Source organism: Nyctibius grandis, chromosome 3, assembly GCF_013368605.1.
Source record: "Nyctibius grandis isolate bNycGra1 chromosome 3, bNycGra1.pri, whole genome shotgun sequence".
Taxonomy (NCBI): Eukaryota; Metazoa; Chordata; class Aves; order Nyctibiiformes; family Nyctibiidae; genus Nyctibius; species Nyctibius grandis.
This window is the reverse complement of record NC_090660.1, coordinates 97,713,688-97,736,632: the sequence shown is the minus strand read 5'-3', so window position 1 is coordinate 97,736,632 and position 22,945 is coordinate 97,713,688. Positions and strand designations below refer to the sequence as shown.

At 40.8% G+C, this 22,945-nt stretch overlaps 1 protein-coding gene across 2 annotated transcripts in view; it reads right to left on the bottom strand.

Annotated features, from left to right (window-relative positions):
• STK3 (serine/threonine kinase 3) overlaps window positions 1-22,945 on the bottom strand; it is a 153,483-nt gene that overhangs the window by 127,214 nt on the left and 3,324 nt on the right. For both annotated transcript variants that reach the window (XM_068396881.1, XM_068396882.1), the window contains exons 2-4: window positions 18,538-18,618; window positions 17,966-18,094; window positions 14,021-14,135 (exon numbers count right to left, since the gene is read on the bottom strand). In XM_068396881.1, coding sequence (XP_068252982.1) covers window positions 14,021-14,135; window positions 17,966-18,094; window positions 18,538-18,618 — 325 coding nt within the window. The remainder of the gene's footprint in view (window positions 1-14,020; window positions 14,136-17,965; window positions 18,095-18,537; window positions 18,619-22,945) is intronic.

Sequence of the window (22,945 nt, the reverse complement as noted above, 5' to 3'; positions counted from 1 at the left end):
AGCGGATCGCAGCAAATTCAGGTGTTCCACATCTATTAGGAAACCAGCTAATCCATATATTTACATCTAACAGGCTATGGATGCCATGCACAAGAGAGACTCAAGGGTGCATTTATACAGTCTATCACACACTACCTAATCCATGCAGCTGTTGGGACATCTCATCTACAGGTTCTCTGCTCACAGTCAATCATTCTCCTTCCTGAGGGCCCCTCTGATGGGGTCTGGGTCAGCTGAATTGCTTTAACTGCCTAAGTCCATTCCCATCTGCTCTTCTTACACTAAGTAATACACGCATATTAAGCCCGATGCTTCCAGGAAGTATCAGATCACTGCATCTAAACAGTCTGATTAGTCAAGTACACTGGGTAAGTCCATGCTCATGGGAAATAAAAGGCACCATGCTATAATCATTCTTCCACCAGAAGCTATGAAGCTCAAACATCACCGATCTTATCATAATCACATACCTCTCCAAGTCTTCATTTATGTGAAGACAAGGCTGAACTAACAAAGAGGCTGAGATGCAGGAGAGACAAGCAAATGAGCACGGGAGAAGAGACGATAGTTGCTACAATACCCTTCCCGCTTGTAATATGTGAAGTATAACTTATGAATTAAAGGAGAAAGCTTCAGAGAGAAAAAGAGTTGTTACGGTTGCCGCTCTAGCCTGAAGTCAACATTAGATTCTGGTTCCCACCATCTGCTACAAGGTTCAATAAGACTACACTCTCCTGAAGCCACTTGGAGCTTCACTTTCAGAGCAATTACTTTTCAAACTTCTTTTTTTAGGCAGATCTGCAAGCTCTGTGCAAAGACAGTGCTGTTCAAACACAGCCTGCGCCTTGAATGAGGTACCAAATCATGACATCTAAGTTACTTATGATGACAAGGTTTGGTCTGAGACTTTCAATAATTGTCTCAAACTAATGGAGATAATCCCTTCTTCTTCCTATATCATAACTAAGGGGACACCTCAATATTACAGTAATAGCCAGAATAAGAACGCACTACCACAGGAGAATCCAGTTTTACTCAAGTATAACAACTTAGGCATAGGCTCATACGAAGGAAATGAGGCAGCAAGTGTCATTACTCTTACTGAGCCCAAGTCATGCTGCCCATAGAATCATAGAATGGTTGGGGTTGGAAGGGACCTTAAAGTCATCTAGTTCCCACCCCCCTGCCACAGGCAGGGACACCCTTTCTCTAGACCAGGTTGATCAAAGCCCCATCCAACCTGGCCTTGAACACTGACAGGGAGGGGGCAGCCACAACTTCTCTGGGCAACTTGGTCCAGTGTCTCACCATCCCCACACAAAAGAATTTCTTCCTAATATCTAATCTAAATCTACCCTCCTGCAGTTCAAAACCATTCCCCCTCGTCCTATCACTACATGCCCTTGTAAAAAGCCCGTCTCCAGCTTTCCTGTAGGCCCCCTTCAGGTACTGGAAGGCTGCTGGAGCCTGCTCTTCTCCAAGCTGAACAAGCCCAACTCTCTCAGTCTCTCTTCACAGGAGAGGTGCTCCAGCCCTCTGATCATCTTCATGGCCCTCCTCTGGACTCGCTCCAACAGCTCCATGTCCTTCTTATGCTGGGGACCCTAGAGCTGGACGCACTACTCCAGGTGGGGTCTCACAAGAGCAGAGGAGGAGAATCACCTCCCTTGACCTGCTGGTCACACTTCTTTTGATGCAGCCCAGGATATGGTTTGCCTTCTGGACTACAAGCACACACTGCCGGCTCACGTTGAGCTTCTCGTCAACGACCACCCCCAAGTCCTTCTCCTCAGGGCTGCTCTCAATCCATATCGTATGGAAAATATGCCCCAATAAACATAACAACGACAATTCACTGCACAGGTGATGATCAGTGTTGGTATTTTTTCAGATTTTTAACTATGTAATCCCAGTAACATAACTTTTGTAATGTTTCTTGAATATAATATGCAACAGATCCCATCTTCTCCTTAAATTAGTATTTTTGTACTAGATAATTCAAGATAGTGCTAACAAATCAGTCTTCTATCTGTAGTTTGAAAATGAATACAGCCTAGCAGCAACATAAAATTATCTAAAACGTATCTAGTGGCTTGTATGGAAAACTATTTCAGGAAATCTCAGGCATCTCCCATGGCCACATGCTCAACATTAGCTAGCACTAGTAAGTATACATAGGGAGATCAAGAACTGATTAGAATACAGAAGTCAGACTCCTTAGCCCTTATTCCTCACTACCAAGTTCCAGCTTACTGTAACATATCTATGAGGTACTAAACTGGCTAACCAGATGCTGAGCACAGCCTTGGAAGTAATGCAGAATGGTACGGAGTCTCTTCAGCACTGTACTAAGTACAGATAATGTGGGAAAACAGATTTTAACTATGATTCAGTATCACGGCACGCATTTGTCATGTCTACACACAGTTGTGATCAGCACCAGTTTAGTTAGTTTCGTTCTTCAAAGTCTTGTTCTGACAAAGCACTGTGAATAAGATCAAGAACTTCAATGGAAATCCTAACCATGGGTCATTTAAAAAAATATGACCACATGCCTTTCAAACAGGAAGCACTTATTTGGGTTGTCACTGTTTAAAAACAACTTGACCATTACATAAAACGTATTTGCAAATAGATCACTTGGCTCACAAACTACACACCTGTTCGCACCATCCACATTGGCCCTGACAGCGTCACCAAGGGAGATCTTGAATAACCTGTATTAAGTGAACAATGGTCATTGTGGTGGTCTTCTTGATCCTGCCAGACAAGGGGAAAGCCTCAAGCAGAAGCATCTGCAGAGCCACACCTTCCAGCAGGTCTGCTAAAAACACTAATGCTTTGCTGCTGTTACGAACACAGGATCCTCAGAGGAATGACGACTACTGGGAAGAAACAGGATCTACCTGACAACGGTCAAGAGTATCTTTGCCAACAGGCTTGCTAACCTAGTGAGAAGAGATATAAACTAGGTTCACCAAAGAACAGAAACCAAAGCCTTCAGTGGAGGAACAAATGGGGAAGCACATATCAGACAGGGTTCCAGGGGAGGTTTTCTTACACCTTTTGAGATAACATAGGGCAGATGGGTACATCTGAAACCCTGGGCACAGAAGTATACAGCCTGTGATGCAAACAGGAAGAACTGCCAGCCTGTGCACAGCTATGATGTCACTGGAATTACAGACACAACTGAATAGCTCGCACAACTAGCATGTTGTGAGAGACGGATGCAGGCTCATCACAAGCCATAAGCAGGATGGATGGGCAGGGTTGAGCTCTACACAAACATGCAGCTCTGCTATGGAACATTTAAACTTGTTGAGAGTTTATAGGTCAAAATCAGAAGGGTAGCCCAAAAGATGGCTGCCATCGCAGCACTTGCTACAAACCACCCAATCAAAAAGGTGAAGCAGATGACATCATCCTCAGCACTGGAAGAAGCCTCTGATCATAGGCCATTGATTGGCCAGGGCAGGGGGTCAACCACCTCAATACCTGTTGGAAGGGCAACAGGGCAGGGCACAAAAAAATTCCAGGAATGAGTAGTAATAATTTTTACTGCAGGTGCTGTGCAGGCCCACTACAGGACATGTTCCACTAGACCAGCTACTGATGAGAGAGTAAGAACTCACCAGGGATAGCAGAGGCAGCCTTGGCAGTGACTATGAGATGCTGGAGGTTAAGTTATGGAGGGAAGTGACAAAAGCAGTAGCAGAACCAGATTCCCAGATAGCAAACCTCAGCTTGTTAAAGGAACTAGTAGATGGGATGCCAGGGCATGCTGCCCTAAAGGACAATGGGACCTTGAAGAGCTGGCTGAGCATCAAGGGCAACCTCCTCAAAGTACGATCACAGTCCTTACTGACATGCAAGATAATGAGGAAGCACAGCAGGAAGCCATCTTGGATGAACTAGGAACTCCTGACTGAGCTAAAGTGTACAAACTGAAGCTTATAACAGACAGAAGCAGGAACAGATTACTAAAGACAAATAAAGAAGCATCGCCTGGATACTAAGGAGCAGAATTAGGAAGGCCAAGGCTAGGGTGGGTTTGAAAGTGGACAGCAATACAGAGAATAGCAAGAAGAGCTCGTATTGCTCTATATGCAAAAAAAAAAAAAGAAAAGGAAAAAAAGCACAGGAAAAAATGTTGGCCTGCTGCTAAATGGGGGGGAGGGGGTCAATCTATTGACAAATGATGCAGAAATCATCTAAGCATTGTCTTTGTATCAGTTTTTAGTAGGGTTTCCCTGGCTCTCCGTTGTCTCTGCCTTAGTAAAAGTGGAAGGAGTTAGGAATTACTCCAATAAACTGGCCAAATATAAGTCCATAGCAGCAGATGAGATGCATCCAAATGTACCAAGGAGCTGGCTAGTGCCAACTCAATGCTACTTCTTATCAGCTTTAAAAAATTACAGCAATCAAGGTATGTCCCCTTATGACACCATCTTCAAAAAGGGCAAGAAGAATGATTTGAGGAATTACACGCTGGCCATCTTATCCTCAGTCCCTAGGCTATTATGGAGCAAATCCTCATAGAAGCTAATTTTTAGACACACAAAGGGTAAAAAGGTGATTGGAAACAGCCAGCTTAAGTTTACCAGAAGGAAATCATGCCAAATTAACCTGGCCACTTTCCTATGAGGATAAAGAGAGAGCTGAGGATGTCATTTAGTTATTCCCCTTTATTTAGCACATGTAAAGCCAAATTCAGAACACTGTGCCCAGTTTCAAGCTACTATAAAAGAAATACTGACAAACTGGACAGTTTAGCAGTGGGGGCTAGAACACATGATGCAGCACGTTGACAGAGCAAAGTTTGCCTTATCTGAACAAGAGTGGATATTTCAATGCAATTTTCAACAATCTGAAGGGGGGATTAAAAAAATTTCTCATAGAGGCAGACACTTCTGAGAGTAGCAGAGAAAAAGGAGAATGAGCAACAGTCATAAGTGGTCACAAAGGAAGTTCAGGTAGATACAAGAAGAAAGAAGTTCACAGGGCTGCAGAGAGAGATTGCTGACTCTCCCCTTTTCAGATTTTCAAAACTCAGTTGAACAAAGTCCTGATTAACCTAATCGAACTCACCACAATAATATACAGCAACAAATCCATTCCAACTTTAAACACATTCTTTTATTGTAAAATAAAATATATATTGAAAAGGGATATGTTGTTCTGACCTTAACGAAACTTGGTTTAATCCTTACATTGAGACAAATTTTATTGCCTGGATTAGAAGTTTATATGCAGAAAGACTGACTCAAACTGGAAAGACATTAACAATTCAGCTGATATTTCCGGCTCTCCAAGGCAAACAATGATGGGGTTCTTTGAGGGGAAAGAGCGTTGTGGGGTGGCAATAAGGTTAAACTTCCACCCTTTAGTATAACAGGAATAAGACTTTGAGTGTTTTGTGATGTGAGGTGTATATGGGGTACCAATAAAGGACTACCTTGATTTAACATTCATTTAAACAGCTGCCTTTGATTGGAACACATTAGTATAGATTTCTTCATATTCTGTGTTTACATGGTCATTTTATTGTTTCAGCAACTTAAAACTAGCATTACTGAAAATTATATACAAGGAGGGGGAAAAAAGCTGTTGCTTACATGATGTAAGTCTAACTATCTTTTCTTTGAAAAATCTTCAGCAGCTCAAATTGAAAAATGAGTAACTGAGTTCAAACCACAGATGCAACTTCCGCCGTTCTCCTAAAATCTCTCCAAATTTCCCTTCTGAAAACTGGGGGATGGTGGGGAGTGAAAGGACATCGGTTAAATATGCAACTAGATAGTCTGTATAGATCAGAAAAAACATGAAAATTCTATCCCCTCCCCAACCTATTATAGCCTCTCTCAGCTTCTAGCAGTGACCTGACTGCAGAAAGAGATCAGTAGCAAATATAAACATTGTGAAACCCAGCAAATACAGCCATTGGTACTGAAGTAGTATTCTGTAAGCTTTCTTCCAAGAAGCACATTTTAAAAACACAAAGCCTGTGAATTATACGATGCTAAGCATTTTAACAGTACATCGCTACCAACAGTTTTAAGACTGCCCACAAAATGGATCTCCAACCTTTTATGCATCTACCTTGGGTAATCTAGGTGGGAAAACTACAGAAATCATCCAGGAAGCTAACTCTCCTTAGAACTGACCTGTAGATGTTCATAGAAATATCTGACTAGTTAATAACAGTATTTATTTTAATGGGAAGATGAAGGTCAGATAAAGTTTGGGGAAAGACAATTCTGTTTTCAGAGTAACTCTTTTAGTATTTTGCAAATAAACACCAGGCCTCAGATTATATACTATTTTAACAGCATATACAGTGATGCCTCACTGCGTAAGCATGACCCACTAACACTGAGTCCTGTAGAAAAAGGAAGAAGAGAGGGCAATTAGTGTTGCACACTGCACATGTACCAGAGGATGCTGCATGGCCAGTCTTCGTTCTGAAACTTCACAACTTCTGAATGCTTTTTTGGAAGCCTTATTTGCATGTAATATACACATAGTTATTTGGGAAACTGATGAATAACAGTATAGCTCTAACTCGCTCTTCTTTCATGACAATTAACCAACATATACAATGCATCTCATTTCTGGCACACAAACAATAAATACTTCCCCCCCCCCCGCCTCGAGATGAAAACTAATTTTCTCCTATGAGCTAATTTCCAAGCAGATGAACACAGTTTTACTGCATGTTTACAAAACAGGTCTATCCTTTTGAGATTCAGACACCACAACCCATTTTTGAAGGAACATACAATGCTAGTCTAAAGAACTAGGAAAAATAATTCCTAAAAATTGACATAATACCACCCAGCATCTATGTAACAGTAAATAGCTCACTGTTATAATAAGGATTTTTTTCATCAAGCACTGAATGATCTCTGTGCCCCACTGCAGAAGCTAGTATAGACTACCCTGGTTTGTAAGGCTAGACACTGAATAAGGCAACCAGGACATCTGGGATAAACTACTTTACTCCTCTTCCTCAGTCCAGCTGTATCGAAAAGTACTTGAAGAGCCTTTGTCTAAAGATCAGTAACACAGCTGACTAGCCCATTGATTCAATTCACCTCCCAGAAGGCTTACTGATGGAACATGGTCAGCAGCATATCCACAATGGACTTGTCCATTGCCATGACTTCCAGCAACCGAGATCATTAAAACAAGGCAACCAGCGCAGAAGGAGTTTCAGTCTTTGTGCATGGCCTGGCTGGATACTATTTAATCCATGTGAGCAAAACTGAGGAAATTATACTGTGATAGATGCTACTTAAACAGAAAACATAAGAGTTATTAGGCCTCAGATAACCAATTTATAGCTACAAATCACATGTCCATAAATCCATGGGCCCTGATGGGATGCACCCGCGGGTGCTGAGGGAGCTGGCAGAAGTCATTGCTAGGCCACTCTCCATCATCTTTGCTAAGTCGTGGGCAACGGGAGAGGTGCCTGAGGACTGGAGGAAAGCGAATGTCACTCCAGTCTTCAAAAAGGGCAAGAAGGAGAACCCGGGGAACTATAGACCGGTCAGCCTCACCTCCATCCCCGGAAAGGTGATGGAACAACTTGTCCTTGGTGCTGTCTCTAGGCACATCAAGGATAGGGGGATCATTAGGGGCACTCAGCATGGCTTCACCAAGGGGAAGTCATGCTTAACCAACTTGATAGCCTTTTATGAGGACATAACCCGGTGGACAGATGATGGTAAAGCTGTGGATGTGGTCTATCTCGATTTCAGTAAAGCGTTTGACACGGTCTCCCACAGCATCCTCGCAGCTAAACTGAGGAAGTGTGATCTGGATGATCGGGTAATGAGGTGGATTGTGAACTGGCTGAAGGAAAGAAGCCAGAGAGTGGTGGTCAATGGGACAGAGTCCAGTTGGAGGCCTGTGTCTAGCAGAGTCCCTCAAGGGTCGGTACTGGGACCAGTACTATTCAATATATTCATTAATGACTTGGATGAGGGATTAGAGTGCGCTGTCAGCAAGTTCGCTGATGACACCAAACTGGGAGGAGTGGCTGACACACCAGAAGGCTGCGCAGCCATTCAGAGGGACCTGGACAGGCTGGAGAGTTGGGCGGGGAGAAATTTAATGAAATATAACAAGGGCAAGTGTAGAGTCCTGCATCTGGGCAAGAACAACCCCATGTACCAGAACAAGTTGGGGACAGAGCTGTTGGAGACCAGCGTAGGGGAAAGGGACCTGGAGGTCCTAGTGGACAGCAGGATGACCATGAGCCAGCAGTGTGCCCTTGTGGTCAAGAAGGCCAATGGCATCCTGGGGTGTATTAGAAGGGGTGTGGTTAGCAGGTCAAGAGAGGTTCTCCTCCCCCTCTACTCTGCCCTGGTGAGGCCCCATCTGGAATATTGTGTCCAGTTCTGGGCCCCTCAGTTCAAGAAGGACAGGGAACTGCTAGAGAGAGTCCAGCGCAGAGCCACGAAGATGATTAAGGGGGTGGAACATCTCCCTTATGAGGAGAGGCTGAGGGAGCTGGGTCTCTTTAGCTTGGAGAAGAGGAGACTGAGGGGGGACCTCGTTAATGTTTATAAATATGTAAAGAGCAAGTGTCATGAGGATGGAGCCAGGCTCTTCTCAGTGACATCCCTTGACAGGACAAGGGGCAATGGGTGCAAGCTGGAACACAGGAGGTTCCACATAAATATGAGGAAAAACTTCTTTACGGTGAGGGTGACCGAACACTGGAACAGGCTGCCCAGAGAGGTTGTGGAGCCTCCTTCTCTGGAGACATTCAAAACCCGCCTGGACGCGTTCCTGTGTGATATGGTCTAGGCAATCCTGCCCCGGCAGGGGGATTGGACTAGATGATCTTTCGAGGTCCCTTCCAATCCCTAACATTCTGTGATTCTGTGATACTTTAGTGCAGCAAAGGCCTACATATTAAAACTATTTTAAGTGTGAAATTACAGAGAAATATGACTGCTTAAAAATGCAAAATAACATTCTTATGAGCAAAGTGCCTTTAGCCCAGAGAGGTAACAAAAGTCTGCCCTGGACCCCCATGGTAGCATATACAGAAAGCAAAACCAGGAGGACATTCAAACACAGCATCTAGAGATACAGATATGCTATTCATTTGAATTACTGGAGTCTAAACACATGAAAAAAGTAATTAGCTAAGAAAACACGGCAAAAGACAATCAATAAGAATACATGAGGCAATGTATATGTAACTGATAAACAAATTGGTATGTAAAGGAATCCACAGTTCAGATACAAGATGCAAGACCTTTGGTCCCAACAGCACACCACCTGTAGAGTAGTTCATTACTACACTTGTCACTTATAATATTGTCCCAAATAAGCAGGTTTTGTTTCATAAGTCCACTGCAGAGCCACTATATGGTATGCTACAGTCAACTGAATTGATCCCCAAATAAGACAGGATTAGAATGACTCAGTTGATCAGCGCATAAGCAAGTGCACCCTAAATTATCAGTAGAGAGGTAGGGCTGCTGGTACGTCAGTACTCCCCAATATGTTAACAGCAGCCAGCAGGACTTAAAGTATTGCTTCACATTGTAATTATCTCATTCTATTGCAAGCTGCCACTGAAAAAGTCAGTCTCATTCCTTCTTTTCCTTCCCTTTCCCCACTGCTCATTCCTAATATCTCTCTTGCATCAGATCAAGCCACTGTGCTGCCGTAAGTTCCTGAATTAGCTCACGAGGGGGTGGGGAGGACAGACTAGAGAGGAAAAAGTTGCCCCATCAGATCATCAAGCTTATCCAAGATTACCCTGCAGCCACACAACCACTGCATCTGAGATGTGGAAAAGGCAGGAACACATCAGCCAGGCTGAAGGATAACAGTGGAACTGCCCTTTTTGGCAGCGACCCACAGTTTGACTGTATAAAATACACGTACCTCCCAAAGCAGTCTCTGAGAAAGGCAGACAAAACTAGATATACAGCTTTGTTGCCTTGGACTGACGAATAGCACACCTCAGTTGAGCTAACAGGCATCATAAGCTTGCTCCAGTGCTGCTGATCTGCCTGACATGCTAGAATACTCTTGGGCAGAATGCCAGAGGTCGATTTAACTTCAAAGAATTAGCTTGGGCCTCTTGGACAAGAAGCTGCTCCTGTCAAGCTAAAAATCTCTTGATATGAACAGGCTCCCAACAGTCACTAGAAATTTCCTTAACTTTGAATTCTGCTTCCCTCATTTTTGGTCCATTAGAGCAAAGTCCAGCATTGTTCGCTTTCTAGACAAACAACGAAATGTTTGAAGAAGTAGGGGAAACAGATACAGAAAAAAAAAAGATCGGTAAATTCTTACTTTTAGAGATAAGCTACAAGGTCAAATACATAGTAACTTCTACTCCCCAAATATGAGGGGACATTCACCTTTCAGAATCATATCATAGAATGGTTTGGGTTGACAGGGACCTTAACGATCATCTATTTCCAACCCCCCTGCCTTGAACAGGGACACCTTCCACTACACCAGCTTGCTCAAAGCCCCATCCAACCTGGCCTTGAACACTGTCAGGAAGGGGGCAGCCACAACTTCTCTGGGCAACCTGGTCCAGTGTCTCACCACCCTCACAGGAAAGAATTTCTGCCTAATATCTAATCTAAATCTACCCTCTTTCAGTTTAAAACTGTTACCCCTTGTCCTATCACTGGAAGGCTGCTATAAGGTCTCCCCAGAGCCTTCTCTTCTCCAGGCTGAACAGCCCCAACTCTCTCAGCCTCTCTTTACAGGAGAGGTGCTCCAGCCCTCTGATCATCTTCATGGCCCTCCTCTGGACTCACTCCAACAGATCCCTGTCCTTCTTATGTTGGAGGCCCCAGAGCTGGACACAGTACTCCATGTGGTGTCTCGTGAGAGCAGAGCAGAGGGGCAGAATCACCTCCCTTGACCTGCTGGTCATGCTTCTTTTCACGCTTTCCTACGATGTATTTTGATATGATGATCCTGATGACCATTACCTTAAAGTAAGAGTTCTTACTTCAACTCTCTCTTCCTCAGTTTCTTTTCTTTACATATAGAGAAGCAGGAAATAAACTTTCCCTTGGCTCAGCCAGAGTCTTCATTCGACAACTTAGGAAAATTACAGAACACATAACGCTGTGTGTCTGGGCCTATCCAACAAACATTCTGACAAAAAACGAGTCAATTCCAAGTGAAGACATTTCTTTTTTTCTTGTGAAAAGCACCATGAAACCACTTCTTGTTTCCATTAAAAAAAAAAAAAAAAAAAAAAAAGGTGGTCACCAACAGAATGCTGAAGTACTTCAAGCAGCCTCATTCCAGTAACACAGTCACAAGCTTTCCACCACACAATAGTCTGGGTGATCAGGTCACTGTTCCACAAAGAGAGAGCATTCAAACAAGTACAGAGCCTCTGCCTAAATCTTCCAAAATTTGCAAGACGTAGGCACAGTAAGTAAGAAATGGAGGAGTTTGCTTTGCTTTTTTGTTACATGCACCAGAACACCCCCTATCCTAAATCAGAATAAAATTTCTATCTAGCCTGGTAGGCTGTCTTCATCAGTGGCCTACAGTAGGTACCTATGGACGAATGTAAGTACACGCCAAGTAAACAGTGATAGCTGTCTTCTTCACCCTCCCAGAGATCTGAAGCACATGGATTTCCCACTCCAGCCATTAAATATTCGTATTCAGCCACAGTCATTTTTTCCTGGTCTTATTCAATTGCCTTTTGAAAACAAACTCTTAGCACCTATAAGATCATCTATAACTATACAGTGGACCTCATCATCATGTGTAGACAAAAAAAAAATTTTCCTTTGGATCTGCTAACACCAGTGATCCCTTGTTTTGTAATAAACAGTGCATAATCATATCTTACCCACTTTCTTTGTGCTACTTATGGTTTTCGAAACCTTCCACCATGCCTCTCCCTCCAGGTACCTCTTCTCAACACAGAAGTATCCTAATTCATTTACTATCTCCTTCTAGAGAAGTATTCTTTACTTCTGATCATACTTGTCACCTTTCTGTAGCTTCCACAGTTCTGTTACCTCCTTGCTACTATTTGTAATCTTTGGCAACCCCTTTACTTGTTCAATTATTTCTAAACATTAAGCTGAAATGCTCATGAACCCGTATATAAAGACTTTGCCTCCCCCACCAAGCCAAATGTATCTCTTCACATTTACTTATGATTATATTCTCAGTCAGACACTCAGTACCACAAAGCCTTTAAAGTTTTTCCCCAGTTTTACTACTAGGAATACAAATCTCTCTCATCGATATTTCTACTCTCTTTGCCAAAGAGGACAGCACAGACCCACGTAGTATTCCAAAAATGACTATTTACTCACACCCTCTTTTTTAATCTTTAAACCAATTACCCATGTATGACAGAACTCCCCATTTACTGCACTACAGGTGTATTTCTTGAAGACCCTCTGGTGTGGAAGTCTGTCCATAAACCTTTCACTACCAAACACATCCAGACCAACTTTACACCAATCAGCATTAATTGTGTGCCCAACAACTCCTTTACAGGATTCTACTAGCCACATGCTGCATGACTTGCCTTTACAAAAGGTATGTTAACTTTACCCTCATTACACATATCCATGTATTTACTGATTATTCTATTTCTTAGAACAGAATTTACATTATTTAATCATATCAACTTTAACCACAAAGAGCAGTAGAAGAGTTAGTTTGTCTGATCATTGGTATGCATCTGCTCTGAGACTCAAACATCTCTTTCCATCTCTTTTCCCAAATCTCTAACCTCTCTACTATGTCAATATCCTATGAGACACGAGGGAAACTAGATTGCCCGATTTATTTAATATAAATACATACACATACGCACACTTTTTTTAAAATAAAAATTCTAGCATTTTCTATTAATACAAACACAAGAGCACTCCTTATTTTTCTAAATCCTGTTTTAAATGGGTTTTCTTCTTTTTTTTTTTTTTTAAATTCTGGACTAGCTTGCACCATTTCTTATTGGAGCTACTGACTCTTCCAACCCTTACAACTGTAGGGACACCAGTTCTAAAGGTTGCAGGATCTCCAGCAATCTCACGTTGTTTTTGGCTTTTCCCCAGTCATCAGTTGAACATTACAGCAGCCCTAATGCAAGCCACCTGTCCCAAAGAGGCTCCCTCTAGTCTGGACACCACCCTCACTTCCTAATAAATCTAATTCCATTTTCACTAACATTTTATTTTCTAAGCCTAAAGATTGTTTTTCTCTCCTTCTCTTTCCCTCTCTGCTCCCAGGTATGGTGCAAGGAACATCTCAAGCTGTGTTTACAAAATGTAAAGAGCTAGCAAGCAGAGGGCCATCTCATAGTACTTGGTAAAATGAACACCTTCTGTTACAGCACACTACTGAAAACAATGGACTCAAAGGAACTAAATATTATTTGACATCTACAATAAAACATTTTTCAGAGAAACTGTTTCTTAAGTGGAACTAACAAAGCCTGTTTTCTACAGGTTTGCATCCTCCTCTACATTATTTCTGTTATAAGCCCATTAAGACTCTTCCATACAACCCTCCATTTTGGTTCCCTCTCACATTCCTTAAGTGGCACCCTTCCCCTTCTCATTCCTTGACTAATCCCAATTAGTTCTCACGCTCCCTAATTTCTGAGTGGGAGCAAGACAATTCTATGTCTGTTTTCAAACCATGCATGTACTAAGCGGCCTGCTGACAGACTGTGAGGCAGAAGCGGTAGGGGGAAGAAGCCACATACAATTTTGCCTTGTACAAAGCAGTAATTTTCAAGAAACTTACAGGATCTTCATATTCCAAAATGCATTTACTTCTGCTGATGATCACTGCACAGAGGAATGGACAAACATAGTCAGAGCAACTACACAAGCTTGTTTCCAAGGAACCAAGACACAGATACGCCCCTTGGCATCAACCAAGATCTTGTCTCGTAACTCTGACTTTTATTCTGGCTTCTAGTCTTAATTCACAGTTTAATTTTAATAAGTGTTATACATTTTTTGAGAAAACTCACCGTTTTATTACGAAGTCTAATTATGTCCGAAACAGAGCCAGCTCCACAATATTCCATAACAATCCATAGATCTGTGTTCTTAAAATAGCTGCCATAGTACTTGACAACATAGGGACTAGACGGAAAAAAGAGTTAGATAAATAGATGAATTCTTAGTAGGGGAAACAAAAAAATCATCATCACAAGTGTTGTTAAAAATTACAGTTTGACACACACTAACACAGCTAAAAAGCAAGTATAACCAAATACATTTTAAAACTGCAATTAGCTTAACCAATGCCTTGTTAGAATGAAGTCTGACTGCTTAATAAAATTATAAAGGCACTACTATATATATCACAACCTTTCAGTGATCTTCAAATACAGACATAGTCTTCACAAACATTAGTCTTCTGATATACCTTTGTTTTTCCGTCCTCTAAGGCCTCTCAATTTTTAACTCTCCTCAGAAAGTTACTGGATGTTTCCCGTCTTAAAAACATGCCTTGTTTGCTTCTCTCCTCAGCAAAAAACCATGAAATATCACCCATGTTTTTCTGGTTTTGCAAGCATGGACTTATTTCAAGTACAGGTCTAGACTTGCATATTAAACCGAATCTAGTGTTGGTTTGAACAAGACTTCTGGATTTGCAAATGCATTTTCAAATTGAAGCGTCTCATGTGAAGCGATAGTACTGTCATAAACACAACATATTGCTTTGCTGCTCATCAGTTTGTCACTTGACACAATGCTTCCTCAGAGGCGCTTGCAAAAGAAAGGCAGAAACAGATGTGGTAAACATAACAAGCATCTTCCTTCAGAAAAGAGATTACATGGTGTATTTATGGAAATAAAAGGTTGGAGGGTTTTTTGCAGGAACTTAAGCAAAGGAGGTTACAGTTAGGTTGCCATCCATCTCCCAAAGTCACTAAGTAAGATACTGAGATCTCAGACAGTGGCTTCTGGTCAGAACACCTGCATTGTGGGGTGGAATCAAACACTATTTTGTTTTGGAGCAAGGAACCATATTTTAGGAACAGCATGTTGGGCAGCAACATTTTTCGTTACAAAACTGACGTAAGAAAAAGAGAGCACCTATGGTTGCCTCCTGCAACATGATGGTCAAAACCATCGGCAAACTACTTCATTAAAGAGCAGCCATCAGTATTATAGGAACTTGCCTTTACAGAAGGCAAGGTGGGCCAGTTCCCTCCTAACTAGTCAAAATGTCTACCAAACAAGTACAACATACTGATCTTGCCCTTTATAAATTCCTGAAGCGAGGAAGGTTGCTGCTACTTCTGAAGAAAATCCCCTGATTTTCATGACCGTCTCTTGCCAGATTAACACTATACTAGTATTCCCAGCAAAAAATGTGTATTATTACAAATCAGGATAAGATAATCTTTTCAAAACATCAAGTGCTGTGCAATCTCAAAACACTGTTCACATTTGCTTAAAGTCTTGTCCCAGTTAACTACATGGGTCAGCCTTTTCCGTATTAACTGCTTGTCTTAGAATCTACGTTTTTCCCCTTAGAAAAGCTTCAGCACATACAGTGTATCTAGTTCTAGAAACAGGCATGGAGAATAAAGGGTAAAGTGTTAAGATTTAATCATATTTTATTTGAGATGCTGCAACAGCTCAATGCTTTTCTGTAATATCTGTGGAATCACCATATGTGAAAATAAAGTACTAAAAAGTGCATCATCCCTCCCATCAGTGCCACACAGCACTGTATTTGCACGAAGGCACATGACACATATACAAGCACATGGCGCAGAGCTGCAGCCCAACCCTTCTTTTCCAAGCAGAGAATGGCTGCATCTTGTCCAGCGAAGGAAGAGCTTCTGTTCTAAAATTCTGAACTCTTACTCAAAAAAAAAAAGTTATACAACAGTACATGTCCAGTAGATACTAAATGCAACATGTTGTTCAAAGAAAAGCAGGAAACAAAGAACAAGGGCAGAGAAAGGGGGGCAGGACAGGGGACACAGGAATAAGACGCTGAGTAGGCCCACCTAGGACAAGAATGAAAATGGCACAAGAAGCATAGTACAGAAAGAAAGGTGAAAAGTTTAGAAGATTCTCAAGTATCACCACTTCTTTTCTCTGTCAATATATTTCACAGCCATTTGTTTTAAGTATCTGTTTCAATCCTGGTCTAGTATTAACAGACATACACAAACTGCAGTCTACACCACTGCTTCCAGTCAGCTCACATGGCTTAAGCCCACAAAGAATTCTTTCTGAGAATTCGTAAGGTGCTATTTTTCAACTTATTCAATGTCTTCTTTTATGTAAGGGGAAAGAAATGAAGCGAGGGAGATAAAAAGAATTAAGAGCACAGCAATAAGAAGAATCAAAGTAAACATATTTTAACTCTTCTTCCAGTGCACAGGAAGAGCTGAGGACCTGTTCTGTGGATCAAATCTAGTCCCACAGTTAAGCAGACAAACAAGATTACTGCTTCCTTTTTAATCTGCACCTGTCACAAAATTCCAGTTGGCCAGACAGGCAAGAATAGTCTCACAGGGATGAAAAGGATTACGAGGAGCCCGAAAAAAACCTCAAGGGTCCCAAATCCTTTTAGTATCACCTGAAACAACCTTATCACACATCATCATGGAATGTGGGAAAAAACATAAATCCTTTCTTTTCCTTCCATTCCCCTGCCTATACATTCAACAAGCTTCTAGCATTCAGAGCAGTCAATGCCAGAAGGGAATGGATTACAAGATCCAGTGTGTTCATAGGTCACAAATACTCAGATCAGGGCTCTCAGGCAGAGGTTCTAAAGAAGTTAGTACCTAGCACATGAAAATGCAACTGTTTTTCAATGTACCCTGAGGTTTCTATCTCTATATTTAAAGATAAATATTTGAACCTCCTCTCCTCCTTCATGACCCCATAGACAACATGCTGTGGAGCAGTACGATCAAGCTCCATGTAACACCCGAGCAAAACATTCAGCAACAAATCTGAATGAATTCAGACTGCATCAAAAGGATTATCTTTAAATCTGGGATGAGTACTGCTCATTGCCAAACAAGAGTAAATTTTTCATTTAAAGACAGAACACTGATATGCCACAAAAGCCCAAAAACAACTGATAAATAACAGACCATTTGCTGTAACACAATTCACCAAGTTAATGACTAAAGCAATCAATATTTTAAAGAAAGTTTTGCCTAACTAGAGTGTAAAGCTTTCCTTATTGTACTTCGAGTCACAAACAATAGATCCTTGTACCACTGACCAGACATGAATACTCACCCTAGCAAATCTGACTTTTAAGTTACAGACAAAACCTGAAAAGATTATCCCCCAAAAAATATACAAATAAGAAACTGATAAGTCGATAGAAGAGAGGAAATGCAAAGCAATTTCTGCATCCTTGCAGACACTTGATGTTGAGTCTTCCATTCCTACAATACTAGCAATCATAAGATATACCGTCTGTGAACAAGTGTAAGGTAACAGTCCTTCTTCAGAACTATTAGAAGATTGTTCACTTTTTAAAGGGTATGTTCCTGCATGAAAAAGCCAACCGATAGAGTACTATTTTGGAAGTTAACTGCTAGTCATTAATCTTGTGCTAGAAACATTTTTATCAATCTTCTGAAACAGGTAACTCTGAATTTACAAGGCCTAAGACATTTACAGGAAGAATTAACCTTTGGGCTTGTCAGTGCAAGTAAAGTGAAGCGAGCATGAAGAATTCTAAGCAGAGGCAAGTACTACTTCTTTCAACAGGTTCTGTTACATACACTATTTGGACTTCCTTCAATCCAAGCTAAGGATAGCAGGAGGTCCGCAAAGTGGTTCCTTTAAGTAAACTGTCCAACACAGACTGCTTTAGTTTTCCATATTAAAAAAAGTTTGCAGCTGCATATATTTCAGCTATATTCACAAGTACATTTTCACACAGATTCTTAGAAAGGGAGTAGAATTGCCATACCTACCTGTCACATTGTTGCATTATAGAGATTTCTTTAATTATTTCTTGAAGATCTGACTCCACAGGAACCTGTTTAATTGCTACAACTTGCCCAGACTCTTTGTGTATTGCTTTAAACACGCTACCGTAAGACCTGAAAATAAAAGAGGAAATTTTTTTTTAGACAAGATAAACTGCTTCTTATTTCCATTATGCAGAAACTTTAAAAAGTCACAGAAGCCATGTCCATGCAGAAGTTTGAAGGTTTTTTCAGGCTGAAAAAAATCCCGTTCTATCAGGACCTCAGGAAAGACGTGCCTCTGAAGACTGACTCTTTGTCAAGAGGTAGTGTATCTAACTCCAATGCAGGCGCAACCAGCTTTGCTGCCTTAATAAACAGGGGACATCAAAAATGCATAAATATATTTGGGGAAGTATGGAAGTCTACCGATGCACGCATTCGCTTTATTATTAAAACTTGTCTAGAGACGCATTCCTTAGGACATTTACAGTCACTGTCTCTGTAACTTAATATTCCAACACGTTTTATATACTGTTTCCCTCTGATCCCATCCCCTCGTAAATAGCTGCACTTACCCTTCACCAAGTTTCTCCAGAACATCAAAGACTTCTTCAGGCTGTTTAGTTAAACTATCTTCACTTAGCTTCTTCAGTTTGCTAAAAGAAAGACAAAGGTTTTATTTGTTTGGGGAGGAAAAGACTCGAAGCTCAAGCAAATTTTCATACAAGTGAGCAGACAGAAAAAGAGATTATAAAGAAAAATATATTCCAATGAAAATGAAATGCCTAATTAAAGTGCAGTAATAAAATCTTAGTGAACCACCATAGAAGAGGGAAAAAGTTATGAAAATTTTTGTCATTATCACTTTCCCTCTAATGTTTGCTCAATTCAAAGCAGCATGGGACCAATTCACTGTCCAAACCACTTCCTTTGCTAAAGTAGAAACAGCCAAAGAATACAGTTAAAGCTCACCTTTCGTCAAAAAGCAGCCAACATGCAAACACACGCTCATTACTGCCTACAGTACACCATGTTGTTATCTAAGAAAGTATAAACCAATCTTTCACCCACGTGAAGTATCCCTTTTCTAACTATACCACTCATAAGCCAGCAAATTACATCAACTTAAAAGCAGAACCCAAAGTCAAGATGACTCTGGAAGCACACGGTAGCACTTCACCTTCACAGGTGGTAGCAGAACACTGGACTTCCAAGAGCTGAGTACTCTAAGAGTTGTTGGGGCAGTCCCTTTTGCATCTTTGTGAATATACACACGGACAGGTGCAACAAAATCTCTAACCACATATCACCACCATATTTTGCCCTCCAATTCTCTCTGACACAGTCTCAAATCACTCAGTATCACCCTACTATTTCTTCCAGTACCTTCAACCCACTCTTACTACTACCCTTTGTCCTTTACAAACGGTCCTAGCCTTTCCGCAGTCTCCAGCATTCCCATCTATCCAGCCCCTCAGACTCCTGGCATATCTCAGAACACAACTTGGCTGCAAGCTTGCAATGGAGCTGACACTGAACCTGGCACAGGAAAATATAACCACACACGCATTGCAGTGAGGCCGGGTGGCTGCAACATGTAAATCCTTCACCTTAAAAAGTTATAGGGAATTTTGCTGCAAGACTGAAATAACAAGTTAACTCTATATGATAGCCAAGGGTACTATTAAAGTAGACGATGAGCTAAAGAATAGATGGTGCTGTAGTGTTAGATACGGACAATGCATTCCATATGCAGGAGGAGGAAAAAAGGAAAAAAAAGAAACTTTGAAGCACAGCAGATCATTGAGAATTCTGGAAAATATGTTACCCTGTGACACTTTTCTGGAAATGAATACAAAATAGGGGATGAAGTGTGTTCAAAAGAAACTCCTTCATATTAAGAGATGCAATTCTGTGATATACAGAACTAATAAAAATTAGTGAAATGACTAATGAGGGAATTACTGAGCCAGAAAAGACTTGTTACTGCCATCTAACTAAAGACAAAAATTTTAAGTACTATATAAGCACACAGGTCATATGGATTGGTATTAAACAAGGAAAGCAATGGGCTGGTGGAGGTGTACACATTTATATATCAAAGAACTATTTCACTCATGTAGCAATTATATGAATACAAAAAGCATCCACAATCAGTACGGAAAGGTGCATGAACTGCTGTAAAGACCATGCAGTTTGCTACAGCAAACAGGCAGGAAGCTGGAAAGCATGTGTGTTTAAGGGACAATAAAAATCTCCACAACGAAGGAAAGGCACAACTCACAAACACGAAGAAAAACAGCAGAAAACTCAAATGAAAGCAGTTACATAAAGTCTGCAAAATTGGCCTGCGAATCAAACGCAGGAACACATAACAATTCCGATTTCTCTTTTGCCCTCTCTCTGCTTGTTAGAGACTGGAAAGCAGAAAGATGGAACTTAAATATTGCAGGGAAGCACATTTCTCATTACTGAACAAGTATAAGTTGAGAAAAATAAAAAGAAGAGGGGGAAAAAAAAAAAGATTTTGCAGGTAGTCTTTAAAGAAAGAAATCATTAATTTTGCTGCTTTTGTTTCGAATTATTTTTCCCTCTCTCTGATCAGGTTATCTGCAGCCTTAAAGGCAGAGTTCACAGAATAAGTTACTGCAATTGTCCTCTGCTTACCACCAAGAAAAAGCACGCACAGTATGCTTTATGATACCAGCAGAGCCTCAAAAAAATAAAAAGCATGACCATCAGCCAAGTCTCTCACTTGATCAAAGAGCTGCGTAACAGAAGGCATACATACTCAACAGAACAGTGGAGGAACTGAACTTTCTAGTCACTGTAAGAAAAGAGAAAACATACAGTGACCTCAACCAAAGATGTCTAAGAAGAGAACACTTCCACACGCTCATCAAAAGAGCAATGCCTGCTAAAATGAGAAGTGGAAAAAAAAAAAATCCATACCAAAAGGGTTCCAGCAGCACCATTAATGCCAAGACATTGGGAGTGCTTGAGAAGAGCTAGGGAAACAATCACCAACAGCCATGAACTGATGAAAACCAATGTCACTGTCAAATAACAGATTATCTGGAGTACTTAAGAGGCAACCTGGAGACCAAAGAAATAAGCATTCTGTAGTTTTAAAACTATTCTCACGTTATCCAACTCTGATAAATACATTATGATTTATGCATAAATCATTATTATGTATAAATATTATTACAAATAATATTTAACACTAAGGCAGCTAAATACCAAACCTATTTAAAGGAAGAAAGATATGTGAACCTCAGGAATTTCATCACCAAATACACTGCTCAAAGTACTTCACACTCCTTCACAAATATGTTGTAAGAGTACAGATGCTAGGTCCGGTGTTCAAGTTACAGTATTAACACCACAGTTCTTTGAACCATAGAAAGATCCTAATGACTCAGACTGCTTAAAGATTTCTATTTCTAGAAGTTTAACAGAATTGCCAGCTCTTTTAACTGCAGAGCAGCACACGATATACCCTGAAAGGGTTGCAATAATGAAAGCGTTTATGAAAACTTCATGAGAAGCAGGGAGAAGGAAGATGACTGTTGTAATTGCTGTAAAGCACTAAGTAGAATACAAGAAGAAAAGACTAGAAATATTACCTTATTGCGTTGGTTAAAAACAAGCAACTAAAACTTGAGACAGAGAAACACATCCAAGACTTCAGAATCAGCTTCTTAATCAGGAGTTGTTTGTGTACATGTGCGTCCTTGCTGTCCACACTTTGAAAACGTGCAACGTAAGACATACCGAGCCAAACACTTCAGAAGGATCACTTTTTTTTTTTTTAAGGCATCAAGGTGTTCTACGTGGGAAGTGAATACTATGAGCACCCAGCAAAATACCTACCTGCTAAGGCATGACTAGAAATACAAGGGGGGTAGGGGGGAACACGCAACTGAAGAGCCAAAGGGCTCAAGAACAATGAGAGAGGAAAAAAAAAAAGACGTCTCATTCCTCTCCCTCATTGGCCCTCTACTTTCCTAACAGAAGAGTTTAAAACAGAACGAAGAAATCAGTAAATTCAGGCACTGTTTTATTCTAGCCACTTGTATTCTGTGGCTAGAAAAAAAAAAAAGAGATATATATACCTTTATAAGATATATATCTCACATATAGGAATACAGGAAAGAGAGAGATATATCTGTGAGAAAGTCTAAAGGAGATGTGTAGAATACAAGTATAAAACCTGGGGAGAAAGTCATTCTGCTTTTCTTTGCTCTAGGAAATCATCAGGTAGAGACTATGGGCTATCTCAGTAGTTTTCCAGGAGAGCTGTTCCTGAAAGCAGGAGGACTAACTAAACTACAATTCTGGAACAACAAGAGTTATCAAAAGGATTTTCTTGTTCCAAACAGGTTTGACTTTCTGCATTACACCTAGTCTCTTAAACAGAAAAACATCCTAGCAAAGAATTTTCCCATCAACTGGATTTATAAAAATAAAACACATTCATACTTAGCACGACCAGAATCTTACACATCATTGAGTATGTCCGCAAAACTCCACATAACTAAATGCAGAGAAATCTAGAAACAGTGACAGGCACCCAAGACTATCAATCCTGGCATAAATATCAGAAAAATCTGAATTGGGACCTGAAAGAGCAAGAGACCTTTTTCCGCACAACATGAAAAAAAGAAGTATGAGTTTAAAGTCCCATAGTCATTACGTACAGACTTTACAAAATAAATTGGTTATGTGCTACAGAGGTAGGTATAAAAAAATCCTGAAAAATAAATCAGTACTAAAGAATAGAACCCCATCAATTACTGTCATGAGTTACGGAAAACTGCACAGCTGCTCCACAAAACATGAATATATGCAGCTTGTTCTGCAGAAGCTCTAGCACATTGAAACATTTAAAAAGAATGGCTGGGATCAATTATACTGATATATTAAAAGAGAAGCTAGTAAGAGAAATCACTGCAGTCATCAGAAATAGAGGTGCCATGC